The 14,096-nt window shown below is 59.3% G+C and overlaps 6 protein-coding genes across 6 annotated transcripts; 2 read left to right on the forward strand and 4 right to left on the reverse strand.

The window, feature by feature from the left end:
- Positions 1-135: 135 nt before the first annotated feature.
- Positions 136-1,053, reverse strand: PSEUBRA_003595 (uncharacterized protein; the record flags this gene model as incomplete). The annotated part of the gene is made up of 1 exon (XM_016436736.1): positions 136-1,053. The coding sequence occupies one exon, from the start codon at positions 1,051-1,053 to the stop codon at positions 136-138; it is 918 nt and encodes a 305-aa protein (XP_016291955.1).
- A 965-nt stretch (positions 1,054-2,018) lies between these two features.
- On the forward strand, positions 2,019-5,096 carry PSEUBRA_003596 (Zinc finger, LIM-type; the record flags this gene model as incomplete). Its single annotated transcript, XM_016436703.2, has 1 exon — positions 2,019-5,096. The coding sequence occupies one exon, from the start codon at positions 2,019-2,021 to the stop codon at positions 5,094-5,096; it is 3,078 nt and encodes a 1,025-aa protein (XP_016291956.2).
- Positions 5,097-5,130: 34 nt separating this feature from the next.
- On the reverse strand, positions 5,131-7,479 carry PSEUBRA_003597 (OB-fold nucleic acid binding domain, AA-tRNA synthetase-type; the record flags this gene model as incomplete). The annotated part of the gene is made up of 1 exon (XM_016436728.2): positions 5,131-7,479. One exon carries the CDS (start codon positions 7,477-7,479, stop codon positions 5,131-5,133), a length of 2,349 nt encoding a protein of 782 aa, XP_016291957.2.
- A 428-nt stretch (positions 7,480-7,907) lies between these two features.
- PSEUBRA_003598 (SNF5/SMARCB1/INI1) lies at positions 7,908-10,163 on the forward strand (the record flags this gene model as incomplete). The annotated part of the gene is made up of 1 exon (XM_059465104.1): positions 7,908-10,163. The coding sequence occupies one exon, from the start codon at positions 7,908-7,910 to the stop codon at positions 10,161-10,163; it is 2,256 nt and encodes a 751-aa protein (XP_059320610.1).
- Positions 10,164-10,632: 469 nt separating this feature from the next.
- Positions 10,633-11,004, reverse strand: PSEUBRA_003599 (Ribosome maturation protein SBDS, N-terminal; the record flags this gene model as incomplete). Its single annotated transcript, XM_016436716.1, has 1 exon — positions 10,633-11,004. The coding sequence occupies one exon, from the start codon at positions 11,002-11,004 to the stop codon at positions 10,633-10,635; it is 372 nt and encodes a 123-aa protein (XP_016291959.1).
- Positions 11,005-11,772: 768 nt separating this feature from the next.
- On the reverse strand, positions 11,773-13,500 carry PSEUBRA_003600 (uncharacterized protein; the record flags this gene model as incomplete). The annotated part of the gene is made up of 1 exon (XM_016436711.1): positions 11,773-13,500. One exon carries the CDS (start codon positions 13,498-13,500, stop codon positions 11,773-11,775), a length of 1,728 nt encoding a protein of 575 aa, XP_016291960.1.
- Between the last annotated feature and the right edge of the window lie 596 nt (positions 13,501-14,096).

Raw genomic sequence — 14,096 nt, forward strand, 5'->3', positions numbered from 1 at the left:
CCAAGATATGTGACGATGCAAGGTGATTGTACAGAGGTAACGAGCCCAAAGGGACCAATTCGGAAAGCGTCCGAGACCGCTTTGAGCCAAGCCGACGGAAAGGAGGGCGGAGTGGTGCGGAGCCATTCTTCTAGCTCATTGCTTGGCGGCGCGACGTTTAGCTGGGTTCCCACGCCTCATCTTTGCGATCCTCTCGCGGACAACCTCGAGACCGGGCAGTTCACCGTTGATGGTGCCAAAGATGGCGTCGCGAACTCGAGCGCTACGTGTGTCGAGGCCTTGACTTCGGTACCATTCGTTTCCACCGGGCGTAATGCGATCGAGGTGCGTCAGCCTCTCGGCGCCAGAGTATCGGCTGCTGTCGAGGCCGTGAGAGGCGCCAGCGCCGGCTGCATGGTTGTGCCTCCTCTGGTACATGGCAATGTCGGCGTCGGTGAAATGCTCAAGACCGCTTCCGGAGCTCTGCAAAGAGGAAGAGTCCTTGGACAGCTGTGACTGTTGATCTGCTGCAGCTGCTTCGCGTTCCCTGCGTGTGAGGAAGGTGGTGCTGGTGAGGTCTGAGGCGAACGAACCGTAGTCCTTGCTGCGGCTGGAGGCCATCTCTTCCGAGTTGCCGAAAGAAGACACGGAGGCGGCACGCACCGACTGCTCGCGGGAATACTCGGACAAGCCTCTTGGTACCAGGTTTGGCGAGCGGCGAGAGACCGAGTCGGTGTTGAGGATGGAGGAGTAAATTGTGTTGTCGAGCGCAGATTCCCACGCCGAGGAGGTGTTGGTGTTCTTCTTGCCAGCCGAGGTGGTTAGAGATGCTTGCTGTGGGCTCGGAAGGAATGAGGGAGTGAGATGATACATTTCAACGGCCTTGCGAAGGATGCCGTCCTTCTTGCTCCTTTTCAATTTGTCATGCCTGTCGGACCTCGCCGAGTAGGAAGACGACGATGCGATCGGCTTGGCCGAGGAGGATGCAGAGCCGCTTCTAGAACCGCGAGCAGCGCTGCTCTTGGTCACGGCGCGAGTTGCGCCTCTTTGCAAGGTTCGGATGGGAGCCGACATGGCGTGCGAAAGTTGCCGTTGGTGAAAGTAGAGGGTTGTGATGCAGATGATGACTCGGAGAGGACTAGATGTGACTGCGAAGAAAGAATGCCGTAGACCGCACGCCTCGAGGCCGAGAAAAGTCGGATTCTTCCCAGTGAGAAGCGCAATCTTCCTTCTTGGTGCATCACGTGATGATGATTACATAAGCGTTGTTCAAACCCTTTACTGACAGCACAGACTGCTCCGTTAGCACGACGCACTCACTAGATCCCTTCGCCTCATACCTTAAGATGTCCTGGCAGAGATCACCGGATACCGCTGCAAGCCGAGCGAAGCAAGCGTAGCGTGCAAATGGTTTCGTCATCTGCTCCCGATAGAGAAGCCCCTGTCTCATCTCTCGAAGTTAACTTATCTCGATACGGTGAAGGGTGTGCTGCGCTGCGCACCGGAAGCATGAAATCTAAAAAGGACGGAAAAATAGGGTAAATTTCTAGCTCAGCAAAGCCAAGTCTCCGTCGCTCCGCTTGCCGAAACGCACCGTCGCGTCACAAGTGCCCCTTAACAAAAAGTCGCTATTTTTCTCGAATTTCCACCGCTGGAAGAGCAGAGAGAGAGCGAGAAGTTGAAATTTAGCAAAGTGTTGGTCTCTGTTGGGTTGCGCGTTGCACTGCCCTTGAAAGCCATGTTTTTGTCGTGTGAACCCTGAGGGGCATGCTGAGTGTGTGTGTGTGTGTGTGCTGAGCGTGGTGTGCGGTGCCTGAGCTTCGGATGCGCTTGTCACTTCTGTTGAATGCAGCATCGATTCCGCCTTGATCTCGCTTCTTCATCACCATCACCTTCAGACGCTCACTCGCTCTTACGTTCCTTCTCGCTGAAGCTGTTCTGCTCGACCCGTGCCGTTCCGCGACTCAGCGGGGAGCACAATCTTGCAACAGCTATCAGCTCACAAACTTAGCTCGACAGCTATCCACAATCTCTCCAAGATGCCAGTTCAAGAGTCATCAGACATGTCGGCGGCGTGGCTGGCCCACGCGCCTGCTCCGCCGCCCTCGTCCACGCTTCGCAAACCCCGCAGAAGCTCCTCTTATGAGCCCATATCGGCGGAAAAGGACAGCGTCAGCAACGACTCGCATACCCGCGGTGGATATCTCCCCCCAAGCTCACACTCTCCGGAACCCCCCAGCTCGCGCAGGAACTCTGTCAGCGACCTCAAGGAGGCGGCTGCGGCTGAATCGTCCAGGTCTTCGTCTCCGGTCAAGAGAGTGCGCTCCAAGGTCACCTCGAGCCCCATGCCACCTGCTCCCAGCGCGTACTACAACTATCAGCATCAGCTGCAGCGACAGCAGCAGCAGCAGCAGCAGCAGCAGCAGCAGCAGCAACACCAACAACAGCAGCTATATCAGCAGCAGCCTTCCTACGTAGCACCACAGCAGCCTTATACCGTCGCTCACGATGCTGCGGCTGCGTATGCGCACGCGCAGCCGCCTCCCACATCTGCAGCCATGGCCCAAAGCTTTTCAGAAACTGGCTCCGGCTCGCCTTGGATAGGCTATGCGAGGGAGCGTAGAGACAGCGCGCCAGCCGCATCATATGCTGCTCCGCAGCAAGCGCAAAGCATGGTCTACGCACCACAACCACCGCCGCCGCAAAACGGCGTTCTGCCAATGCACTCGACGATGTACGCTCCGCCAGGCGCAACGGCCGTTGCTGTCCCTTCGCAATTCTCAGCTCAACCACACACGAGACACGTCGAGATCAATGGAGGACCCTCCTCTCATCTTCAGTACATGGCTACTCAGAACGGCGCGATGGCCTACAATGGACAATACGGCGTGCCCGTACAACAGCAGCAGCCCTGGGCGACAGCACCGCAAAACCAACCAATATACCAGCAGACCACGCCCTACTATCCTACAGTCGCCTCGCCTGCCGTCCAACAGCCATGGGAGCATTCCGGTGCTGTGATGACCTCGCCTCAGCAGGCCAGCGTTGCTGGCCCCGTCTCGCCGGTCGCTCCGCCTCCCAACTCGTCCAACACGCATGTCTTCCCACCCATGCATGTCGCCTCTCCACCCATGTCTGCAACGCCGCCGCAGTCAGCATACGCGACTGATCTGAGCAGGCACTCCACCAGCTCGTCCTTTGGCTCTGTCCGCCGGCCCTTGCCTCAACCAACCCGGACCTCCTCCAACCCATCGGCTCCAGGCTCACCCGTCATCGGACCCGTCGGTCTTGCGAACCGTGGCAGTGTGCGACGTGACCTTCCTCGACCACCATCAGGCTCTTCGGCCACCACCTCGGCGGCATCCAACTACGTCTCGTCCAGTCTCAGCAAAGGCGATGGCAGTGCTCCGGCATCGCCAACTGCAGGGACGACTTCTCGGCTGCCTCCCACCGCCTTGAATCGCACAGAAAGCGTCCGGCTGGCGGCTGAAGCGCTCATGGCCAGAGGCGTTCCGCAACGAAGGCCTCTTCGCAGTGCCCTTGCCAGCACTACCTTTTCGCCGCCTTTGCCAGCGACTAGGATGGTTGGTAGCCCGTTGACACAGCACGAGCTGCCAGCTAGTCAGAGTGAGCCTGTGGCGGCAACAATTGGCGTCCCAACAAGCATGCAGCCATACGTCGAAGCGGTCCCTGCTTCTGTAGAACCGACCCGTAGATTCAGCCAGAGCGCCGGTTCGAACGGGAACAGCTCGTTCGATTCGGGCTCCGTGCGTGCTCGCGCCCTGCCGGATCCTGGACAACCTCAAACGTCTCAGCGCACGCTTCCTTCGGCGCCAGCTCGCTTCCAGGACGCCACGCAGCCACCTATCGCAGCCTACGACGCTTACTCTTCGGCAACACAACCACAACACCAGCAACAGCAGCCTGCGCGCTACGATGAGCCAGCCCAGCTGGTCGACTCAATGGCTGGCATGTCGATGAGCCAGCAGAACGACGCTCCAACAGTCGCTTCCCCCACCTCAGCCTCGCCGACGCTCCCCGTCTTCACCTTTGACGCACCGGAAGAGGAGCCAGAGAAGCCGCGGCGTCGACGTGGCAGCAGTGTCTCCCGCGCTGGCCCTCCTCCGGGCCAAAAGGTGATCCAACAAGCTCCTGTGCCGACGATCGTGTTTCCTGGCAACGACGACGACGACGACGGCTTCGGACCGTCGATTCAGATCTCGGGTGCCGACGATGACGCTGATTCCCGAGGTCCGGGTCCGATGATCTCGGTGAGCGCCGACGACGACGACGCACGCTCGCAAACCAGCACGGGCAGTCGCGGGCCTTCGATCTCGGTCTCCTTCTCCGCCGAGCCCTCTGTCAAATCTCAACGCGCCGGCACCTCCCACACGCCAGCCGCTCGGAACTCCATCGACCAGTCTCGCGTATCCGCCTCCTCCGTAGGCTCTGGCTCCGGCTGTCACGGCTGTCGCAAGTGGATCGCGGGCAAAGTGGTCCATGCTCTCTCGACGACCTTCCACCCCTCCTGCTTCGTCTGCGCACACTGCAGTGAAGGTCTCGAGCACGTCGCGTTCTACGAACACGAAGGCTTACCCTACTGCCATTTCGACTACCACGAGCTCTTCTCCAAGCGTTGTTTCCACTGTCGCACACCCATCGTGGACGAGCGGTACATCACAGTCCAAGATGACGAGTTGACGGGCACCGACGGCGTAGCGGAAGAACGATGTTATCACGAACTGCATTTCTTCTGTGCCAACTGCGGCGATCCGTTCCTGGACCCGAAGGCGGCGGGTAGTGCTGCGGGCAGCGATCCAGCTTTGACCACGGCCGATGAGAACGGGAAAGTCCGACATGGCGGGATGGAGTTTATCGTCCACAAGGGGTATCCGTATTGCGAAAAATGCCATGTCAACCTGCACAAGCCTAGGTGCAAGGGGTGCAAGGCACCCATTGTGGGCGATCTCATCAGCGCCTTGGGTGGAAGGTACCATCCGGACTGCTTCACGTGCTCCGCCTGCAGACGGCCGTTCGAGGACACCCAGTTCTTCGTCAAGGATGGAAAGGCGTTCGATGAGGAGTGTTACAAGGTTCTCTTGCGCAACATGATCTAGATTCCTTCACAGAAATGTATTTCTAGTTTGTTTTTTACTTGTGTGTGGATTTGGCGAGGGCGTACATCCTCAGAAGGTTCTCTGCGTCGGTTTGAGTCTCCCCGGGCTCGCGTAGCGGCGCAGGCGATCCAAAGAGCGGGTCCACCCCCGACCCCTGCTTGGGGAACGCAATGACATCCCTGATACTCTCGGCGTCGCACAGGATCGCCATCAACCTATCGAACCCGAGTGCGATTCCGCCGTGCGGGGGTGCACCGCAATCCAGCGCATGCAGCAGGTGTGCAAACCTCGCCCGTTCCGACGGATCGAGCTTGAGGATGTGTTCGAAGACGTGGTCCTGTAGCTTCCGTGAGTGAATGCGCACCGACCCACCACCGATCTCCTGACCGTTGAGGACGAGGTCGTAGTGCTGCCCGCGGATGGACGCTATCGACTCGGGGGAGGAGAGGAGTGGGATATCGGAGGCGACAGGTGCGGTGAACGGGTGGTGACTCGACTGCCATCGACCGGAAGAGGAGGAGAGTGCGTTCTTGTCCTCATCGGCGAGTGTGAAGAGCGGAAACTCGGTGATCCACGCAAAGGCGTCGCCATCCAACGCAAGGAGGCGCTTGGAGACGAGGGTGGCAGCGAGAAGCTTGCGCACGTCACCAAGGGCGGTGCTCCCGCCTTCCGGAGGGTTCGCGCGCAGCGAAACGAAGATGTCGACTGGCTGATCCGAGTCAGACTCACGCGCTTCAAAAGCGATGGCGCTTCGCAGAGTGGAAGCGAGGTGCTCAACGTCGACCTCGGAGGCAGACAGCTCGTCATCGAGCTGCGCGAGGAAGGTTCGCGTCAATCCGCTCTTCTTGAGCAGCAGCGCAGCTAGCTCGTGAACGTTGTCCTTGGACGCGATGCGGAAGCGCTCGACTTTGCCTTTCAAAGGCAAGAGAAGGCCGTCGAGCTCCTTCTTGGAGAGCGAGCCGGCGGCGTGATGCTGGTACGGCAGGATCTCGAGGCTGACGCTTGCAGCTTCACCCTTCGGCAGATCTGACTCGGACGAGGAGACAAAGCCGGAGGAGATGTCGTGCAGAGCGTATCCATATCGCAAGTCTGGCTTGTCAGATCCGAAGCGAGTCATGGCCGTCCAGTACGACATGACAGGGAAGCGAGTTGGGAGAGTGCCTCTGCCTGCGACCTCCCAGATGCGCTTTACGAGACCTTCAATCACGTCCCGAACTTGATGGCCGCCGATCCTCCATTGGCCTTGGGCATCTCTTGCGTCAATCTGATCACCTTCTTCGTCCGTCTTCGGGTTTGATATTGAAGCTTCTACACTCGCCTCTGGCCCACCACTGACGAACCCCATCTCGAGATCAATCTGGGTGAACTCGGGCTGGCGATCCTTGCGTCCATCCTCGTCGCGGAAACACTTTGCGATCTGAAAATACTTGTCCGTCACGCCTGATGCTATCAAGAGCTGTTTCGGCTGCTGGGGTGATTGTGGTAGTGCGTAAAAGGTCGGTTCGTTGGAGGCGTTCGCGCCTGCGGACGATGCCCGGGTGGGCACGAGGAACTCCCGCGCCCCTTCCGGCGTCGATCTGAGCAGTACTGGTGTCTCGATCTCGAGAAAGCCTTGATCATAGAGATGATTGCGGACTGCATGTGTGACGCGGCTGCGGAGCCTGATGTTGTTGGCGAGCGATGGTCGTCGCAGATCGAGGTAGCGGTAACGAGCGCGGAGCTCAGCTGGGACGCCGTCGGCGTGCACCGAGTCGGAGGGCTGAAAAGGCAGCTCCCGTGTAGCAGGATTGAGCAGGATGAAGTCGTCGACGAGGATCTCGATTGCGCCGGTCGACTGGTCCGTCTTTGAGTCCTGTGTTGGTCGCAGTGCTACTTTGCCATGAACCATAATGGCGGACTGCACGGGTATCGAGGATATTGACTCGAGCAGCTGCGGCGATGACGACGTGGGCTGAACTTTGAGCTGGACGGAGCCACTGTGATCGAAGAGCGTCACAAAACCGAGCTGCTTGGATACTTGTCGAGACGATTGCAGCCAGCCTGTGAGGATGACTTGCTGGTCTGCGTGCGAGGCGCGCAGCTCACCACAGGCGTGGGTGCGTGGTGGGAAAGCGCCGTAGAATGCATCGTCGCTTGACGCGGAGTGACGAGCATCGCTCTGAACCGTTGCTTTGGAGCTTGAAGGCTGTGCTGAGCTTGACGCTCTATTTGATGGTGTCGGACTGACAGCATATGTACGAATCTGAGCCGGTGCTTGAGTGTGTGAAGGAGAGGCAATGGTGTTGGAAGAGCAGCAGGGGCTTTGCGACCGCGCTGCGGATAGCGCGAGCTGTTGCGCTCGAGGCGCACGAAGTCCTAGCGACCTTGCTGCGGGTCTGAGCATGTGTGATGGTGGAGGAGCGATTGTTCGAGGCTGAAGCACCTCGGTAAAGAAGAAAAGTAGGAAGCGGCGCTGTTGAGCAGGAGGACCCTTTGCTTGTCGACTTTCTTCTTGCTGGATCGCCGTGGATCGGTCGAATCGGGCATCGACGCGGAAAGGGAATTGCACTTTAAGAAGGCGCGTCTCTCGCGGCGATCCCTTTGCACCAAGCCAAGAAGCACCTTCCTTCTGGTCTCACCTACACTTCTTCTAACCTTGAATTCGCCTCGACGCACGACTTGCACACATCGCACGCGATCTCATCGGCGTCGAGAAACAATCACGAGGCTCACCGTTATAGTCTCGTCCATCTCGGTGAGGCTACTGGATCAGCTAGGCCCACCAGGTCAAGCCGCACCGTCTTTGGGTTTCACCGCAAAGAGCCAGACAACATGGACCGTCCACGTCGGTCGGCACGTCAGTCGACATCAGGCCAGCAGTCGCCAGCGCCGACAGGCTCGACGACCTCATCCGCAAATCCCGCGTCGTCATCCTATGTTCCATCCAACATCGTACCACCCGCCGCCATGGCCAACGGCGTCCCGAACACCCCGCGCTACGAAGCACAAGCCTATGCTTCGCCTGCCCCATATCCACAACAATCTGCTCAGCGCCCGACATTCCAGCAAACGCCATCTGCCTCAGGAAGTAGCTTGTTGCAAGCCGGCTCGGCGCTGCTCTCGCAGCAACAACAGCGAATGCAGCCTTCGCAGACCTCCTTCGCCGCACCATCCGCGATGCCGTCTGAACCGCAACGGGTCAGTCAGATGGCCCTGCAAGCGCTCCCTCCCGTCCACTTCATGGGTCGAGGAACTGCGCCGCTTGCACCCGGCACGCCCTCCGCTCCCCTCCGCTCCTCCGGCACCGCAGCTTCAGGCCCCACCATGCCACAAGCCATGTACAGCTCCTTCCCCGCACGCATGAAGGCGGGCACCACCAACCTGCTCCAGTCTATCCCGTCCTCCGAATGGTACGATGGCACAGGCAAACCGCTCGATCCATTCCTCGCTTCCGCGCACGACACCTCTTCCTCGACGCCCTACCGTTCCTCCCGTGCCAGCGGACGAAGCCGTCGTGCCGCAGCCGGGTTCATCCGCTACGCCGAAGCCGGTTCCTCCGACGACGAGTTCGAAGAGGACCTTCCCACGACCGACTCGTCCTCTCTCAAACGACCTCTCGACGACGACGGTGAAGAAGAGAACCCTCGCGCCCACCTCGGCTTGCCCGCACCCGCATCGAAAATGGTCTCGAAACGCGTCTTCCACCGCACCAACCACGTTTACCACGCTGACGACGAACTCGCCCGCCAAGCAGGACGCAACGAAGTCCTCGTCCCCATCAAGATCGATCTCGAAGCCGAACAGTATCGCATCAAAGACACCTTCACGTGGAACATGAACGAACGATTGATCTCGCCGTACCATTTCGCCAAACTGTTGTTGGAAGATCTGGATCTGCCGGTGGAGCCGTATGCGACGCAGATCATGCACATGATCAACCAGCAGATTGACGATGCGACGGGGGTGGCGGATATCGAGATGGAGCCGGCGGCGGGGGGAGTGTGGTCTTCTGCGCGACTTGAGGCTCGAGAAGGCGAGAACGCACTGTCCGAATCGGAGCGAAGGCAGTACGATGTGGACGAGGAGGCAACAAAGGAAGCGCGCGCGTGGAATTGGGGTCTCGACCGCGCGGATGATGAGCAGAGGCAGTGGCGAAAACGCATGGCCAAACGGTTGGAAGCAGGCGAGGGACTGGGCGAGTTCGAAGACGATCTCCGCGTCATTGTGGATTACGAGGTGCAGATCCTGCGTCACATGCTGCGCGATCGACTCGAGTGGGATCTCTGTTCGCCCCTGACGCCGGAATCGTTCGCAAGGAAGCTGTGCGACGATCTGGCCTTGTCGGGTGAGGCCCAGGCGTTGATCGCCAACAGCGTACGGGAGCAGCTGATTCATCATAAGCGCGCCGCGTTGGAGCTGCAGCTCGTGGGCAGCGGCAGGGTGTTGAAGGACAAGGAGAGGGAGATCGAGACGGCCTGGGCGGAATTGCATGCGGAGAAGCTCGAGAAGCAGAGGAAAAAGTTGGAGCGCGGCGAGACGTCCGAGTTGCCATCCGGGAATGGGACTGGGGTCAATACGAGGGAGGCCTCGGTGCAGCCTGCTACGGAGGAGGAGACCAAGCCAGATGCAGACGCTGCTCCAGGTACGGGCGGGACCACCCCCGCCCCTCGCGAAGATGAGGACGAAGAAGACGTGGAAACTCTCCACCTCACCGCCACGGCCACAGCCGCCCCTACACGCGAAGGAACCTCCACGCCCGCCATCCAACCCCCCGCCCCGCTGGCCACGCGCTCCTCCGCCCGTCTCATCGAAGCCGCCACCGCCGATCCCGCGCAACCGGCGCAACCGACACTCACCCCGTCCCAGCGTTTGCACAATGCGACGTATACGGTGCGCGAGATCCTCTCGCGTGGACCTCGACCGCTCGACAGCATCTGGCGCGACTGGTTCGAATCGCGCGAATTCGGCCCTCTGCTCGAAAGACTCAACGACGAGGATCTGGAGAAGATCGAGGAGCTGAATACCAGGGCGAGCAGGAGGAATCGCAGGGACGCCGCTGCTCGAGCTGGTGGTAGGAGACGTCGTTAACGCTATTCGCGCAAGAGTGAAATTCACACACAACCAGCGGCAGCAGCCGGCCAATGATTTACTCTAGTTGCGAGAGCGGGGTAAATGGTCATGCCGTTTTGAGAGTGATGTGTGAGAGTGTGGTAAAGAAAGAGCTCAGTGTGAGAGTTTAGGAAAGGACTCAGGCGGCGGGTCAAGATGCGATGGGGATGTCATATTGACGCTTTGGGATTGTGTCTGTGACTTTGTGTTTGTGGTACATGGTGGGGAGCATTGGACTTTGGATGTGAATGCTTGGTTGGGAAGAGGGGCAGCTGCTGAGCACGAGGTGGAAACAAACTGCTTCATGGCTCGGGGGAACCGCGAGGAGATGCTTGGGTTTGATCGAATGGCGCTGACGCCAGACGCAGCTGTGACCGGCCGATGCGATTTGCAGCCACATCTTTCCTACTCTGCTTCATCGTGCCCTGATCCCTCCCGCTTTGTCCATCTATCGTCCACCGAAGCCACCGCCGCTGCCACGGCTGGTAGTGTTCTGGCCCTGCTTAGCATCGTTGGTCGTACTAAACCCTTCCTTGGAGCTACTCTGCTGCAGTTGGCCGCGTTCCAAGATGTGGGTCACCACATCGACGTCCTTGTGGCTATCGAACACGCTGTCGAGCTGTTGCTTGCTGGGTCTACCCATGATGCCCTGGGCGCCCTGACCGGTGTGGAAGACATCGAAAGAATCGACGACTTCAGCGAGGGGTATGGTCTTGTCGCCCCCAATCCATTTCTTGTACTCCTCGCCATTGACGATGACCATAAACTCGTCCGTGGACTGCGAGTCGGGCTTGTAGACGACTTTGTGGAACGACTTCATGTTTGCGCGTTTGTGTGTAAGGTGTGGTTGAAAGAGTGGGAAGGAAAGAGGGAAGGGGAGGAAAGGGTCTAAATATGAGATGCCACCCGAATGATGGGTCGACGGTGGCCCGTGAGCGCACAACTCCACATCAGAGGAGAAATGACGCACTGGAACAGCAGCGCTCCAAGGCCAGGCAGAGTTACGAGCTCGTGCAGCTGCTGGCTTGTTCAAACACAACACACACCTCTTCGCCCAATCGGCTGTACTTGCACACCTCGAGTGATCGTCCCCCCCGACACCCCTTGGCTTGCCTCCTGACCCTGTACAGCCTTGTTTGAGGAGACAGCAGGGAGGAAGATGTCAATTCCAATGAAACGTGCCTCGTGTAGCCAGACCTGAACGGTCAAGTGCAAGCGGAGATCCCAACACGGCCAGCTTTCGTACAGCGGCGTCTGACTGCTTCTCGAAGAACCAGCCTCGCAAGGCAGTTAGAGCTTAGACGGGGGTCGAGGTCTCGTGAGCGCTTCCATCCGCGAAACCTGCTACGCTGCATGGCATTCCGAAGGGTCACGCGCAGTGACGTGATGCCACTCGGCGCCGCCGACAAGTGGACCCTTCTTCCGCCTTCGCTCGCTCGCTTCCCAAAATAAGCTTTTCTCGCACGTATCCCTCACAATCTCAACGTTCGGTATGTTGTGGTTCATACGGGGTATATTGCTCGTGAGGCGCATTGGAGGTCATCAAGGGGTCGTTACAGGTCATGAAAAGGATCGGTTGAGGGAAGGTTTAGTCGATGCTCAACTTGGAGCTCGTCCGACGATGACGCGAGTTTCCTTCATTGGCAATGTCACGTAGCGGCTTGTCGTCGTTCGAACCTGCCACCGCCTCATCGCGATCAGCAAACGGGTCCGGTCCGGCATCGTACACCGACGAAACGGGTCTCGACGCCGTGCCCATCTGAGCAGCCTTGCTGAGCGGTCCGTTGGTGTCCTCCTCGATGATGCTCAGCACTTGACGGAGTCTCCCCGCTGCTGTCGCGGTCACACTGGACGCTTCGGCTGACTGAGCATCGGACTGTGGGTCGAATTGGTCGTCCGCCTGGCTCGCATCGGTGTTAGGCCCGACGGTGGCTTTGGGAGGCTGCGAGAGGAGCTCTTCAAAGTCCATGCTCTCCGACCCGAAGAGCCCGCCGGAAGCGGTGTGTGGGCTGCCGTCCGAGGTGGACACAGAGGTTGTTGCTTCCGAGACAGCGGATAGGCCGAGCAGCGAGTCGCGCGCGAGATGAGTGGGGCCGTTGAGCGAGGGACCGCCCTTGGCTGCTTGCGCTTTGGGTGTCGCAGTCGAGCCCGACGCGGCGTTGGTAGCTTGCTCTCCCCTCGGCGTGGATGAGGCAGGCAGATCGTCAGCTGCGGATTGAGATGCACGAGTGGGCGTAGCCGAAGCGGACCCGTTCCTTGTAAGACCAGCGCGGGTGAGTCCCTTGCTCGGCGTTGACGGCGACATGATGTTGGCGGGCAGGACGCTCTTGGTCTTATACGCCCCGTTGGCAGGACCGCCAGAAGCAGGCTTGACATCCTCCGACGTGGTGTCGACGTCCGTAGCGCTCGTATCGTTGGTCGCCGCCTCGGTGCTCGTGTTGTGGACGCTATTCGCTCCCGAACTGATCAACGAGATGGGTGGAAGGATGCTAAAGATCTCGCCATCCTGTTTCGGCGGACCGTAGCTACCGAACGGATCCGGAATCGTCGCCAGCATCTGTTCCAGTACAGGATCATTCAACCCTTTTGAACTGATCCTCTCCGAAACATCAATCTGCGACCGTACGACCAGCGCCACCTTGCTCTCGATGAACGACCACACCTCCTGCTCGGCATCCAGCACCTCGTTGTAGTACTGCGCCTTGAGCTCGTCGATGGCGTCTACGTGGGATTGCAACTCTGCCAGTGCGCGGCGGAAGGAGTTGAGATCGCGCTCCTTCTTGCGACCTGCGCGGTTGTTCCTCGCTTCTGCCTCCTTGAGCTCCTTGGACTTTTGCGCGACGGCTTTGTCGTGCAGCACCTGGCGATCGGTGCATGCGGATCGGTAGGTGTCGTAGTGGCTGAGGAGCGGGATGGAGAAGTCCTTCCAGAATGTGTCGCAGAGAACCTGTTCGTAGTTACTCTTGAGGAAATGGAGGCCGGAGGCGGCTTGAAGACCCGGGCCAGAGTCGTGGGCGCCTTTGACACGAGCGCAGGTTTCGAGTGCACAGGCGAGGTCGGAGGAGGCTTTGGACATGGAGAGCATCGCAGAGGTGTAGGCTTTGGCCGAGGCGAGCAGGGCTTCGTAGGCGGCAAGCGAGGCGCGGAGGTCGGCGCGGGTGACGAGGATCGCGGGCCGAGACGGGAAGTCAAGAAGCGAGGCTCGTGTGGTTGTGGATAGCGAGGGCGAAGGCGGCACACTGGGAAAGACATGGCCGCCTGCGTCCTGATGGCGCGAGGGCATCTGGAGGGACCGAATGGATTGCGGTCGCGGCATGTTGCTGTGCTTGCCTACGCCGATCTGGATTCAGACCGTGATGATGGAGTCGGCGTGATCGTGATGATGGAGTGGGATGAATACGAGGGGAGGCCAGTGTTCGAGACAGCAAAAGCAACACAACACAACACGACCTTTTTTGGCATAAACGCGTGGTCCAAGGAAAGCCAGCCGAGCCACAGCTGTGTGCCTCGCTCGGTGTTGGTCTGGATTTTGTCTGTAATCAAGGAAAAGGGGCTTCCATCCCGAGCTCGACCCCATCCTCGCTTCTTCCGCTCAATGGCCATGTGCCTTTTGACCAATTCGAAGGCAGCTTGCGATATGAGTGTTTCAGCAGCGGAATCTGCCTAGCAGATTGCAAGCAAGCAAGCCGGAGCACGAGCCGCACCGAGCGACAGTCAAGCTCACGAGCCTTGCCAAAGTCTGGATTGACGCAGCGAGTCAACACGTGCTCATGCCGTGAGCTGCAGCGATTCTGTGATGATTATCGTGACTCAGTCTTGCTGTCGCGACCTTCCGGAAGAGGCGCACCTGCTTCCTCACCCACCTCATCATCGGCTTGAGCTCCGACGACGGTCTCGTGACGCTAAGTTGCT

Source organism: Kalmanozyma brasiliensis (genome assembly GCF_000497045.1).
Source record: "Kalmanozyma brasiliensis GHG001 unplaced genomic scaffold PSEUBRA_SCAF23, whole genome shotgun sequence".
Lineage (NCBI taxonomy): Eukaryota > Fungi > Basidiomycota > Ustilaginomycetes > Ustilaginales > Kalmanozyma > Kalmanozyma brasiliensis.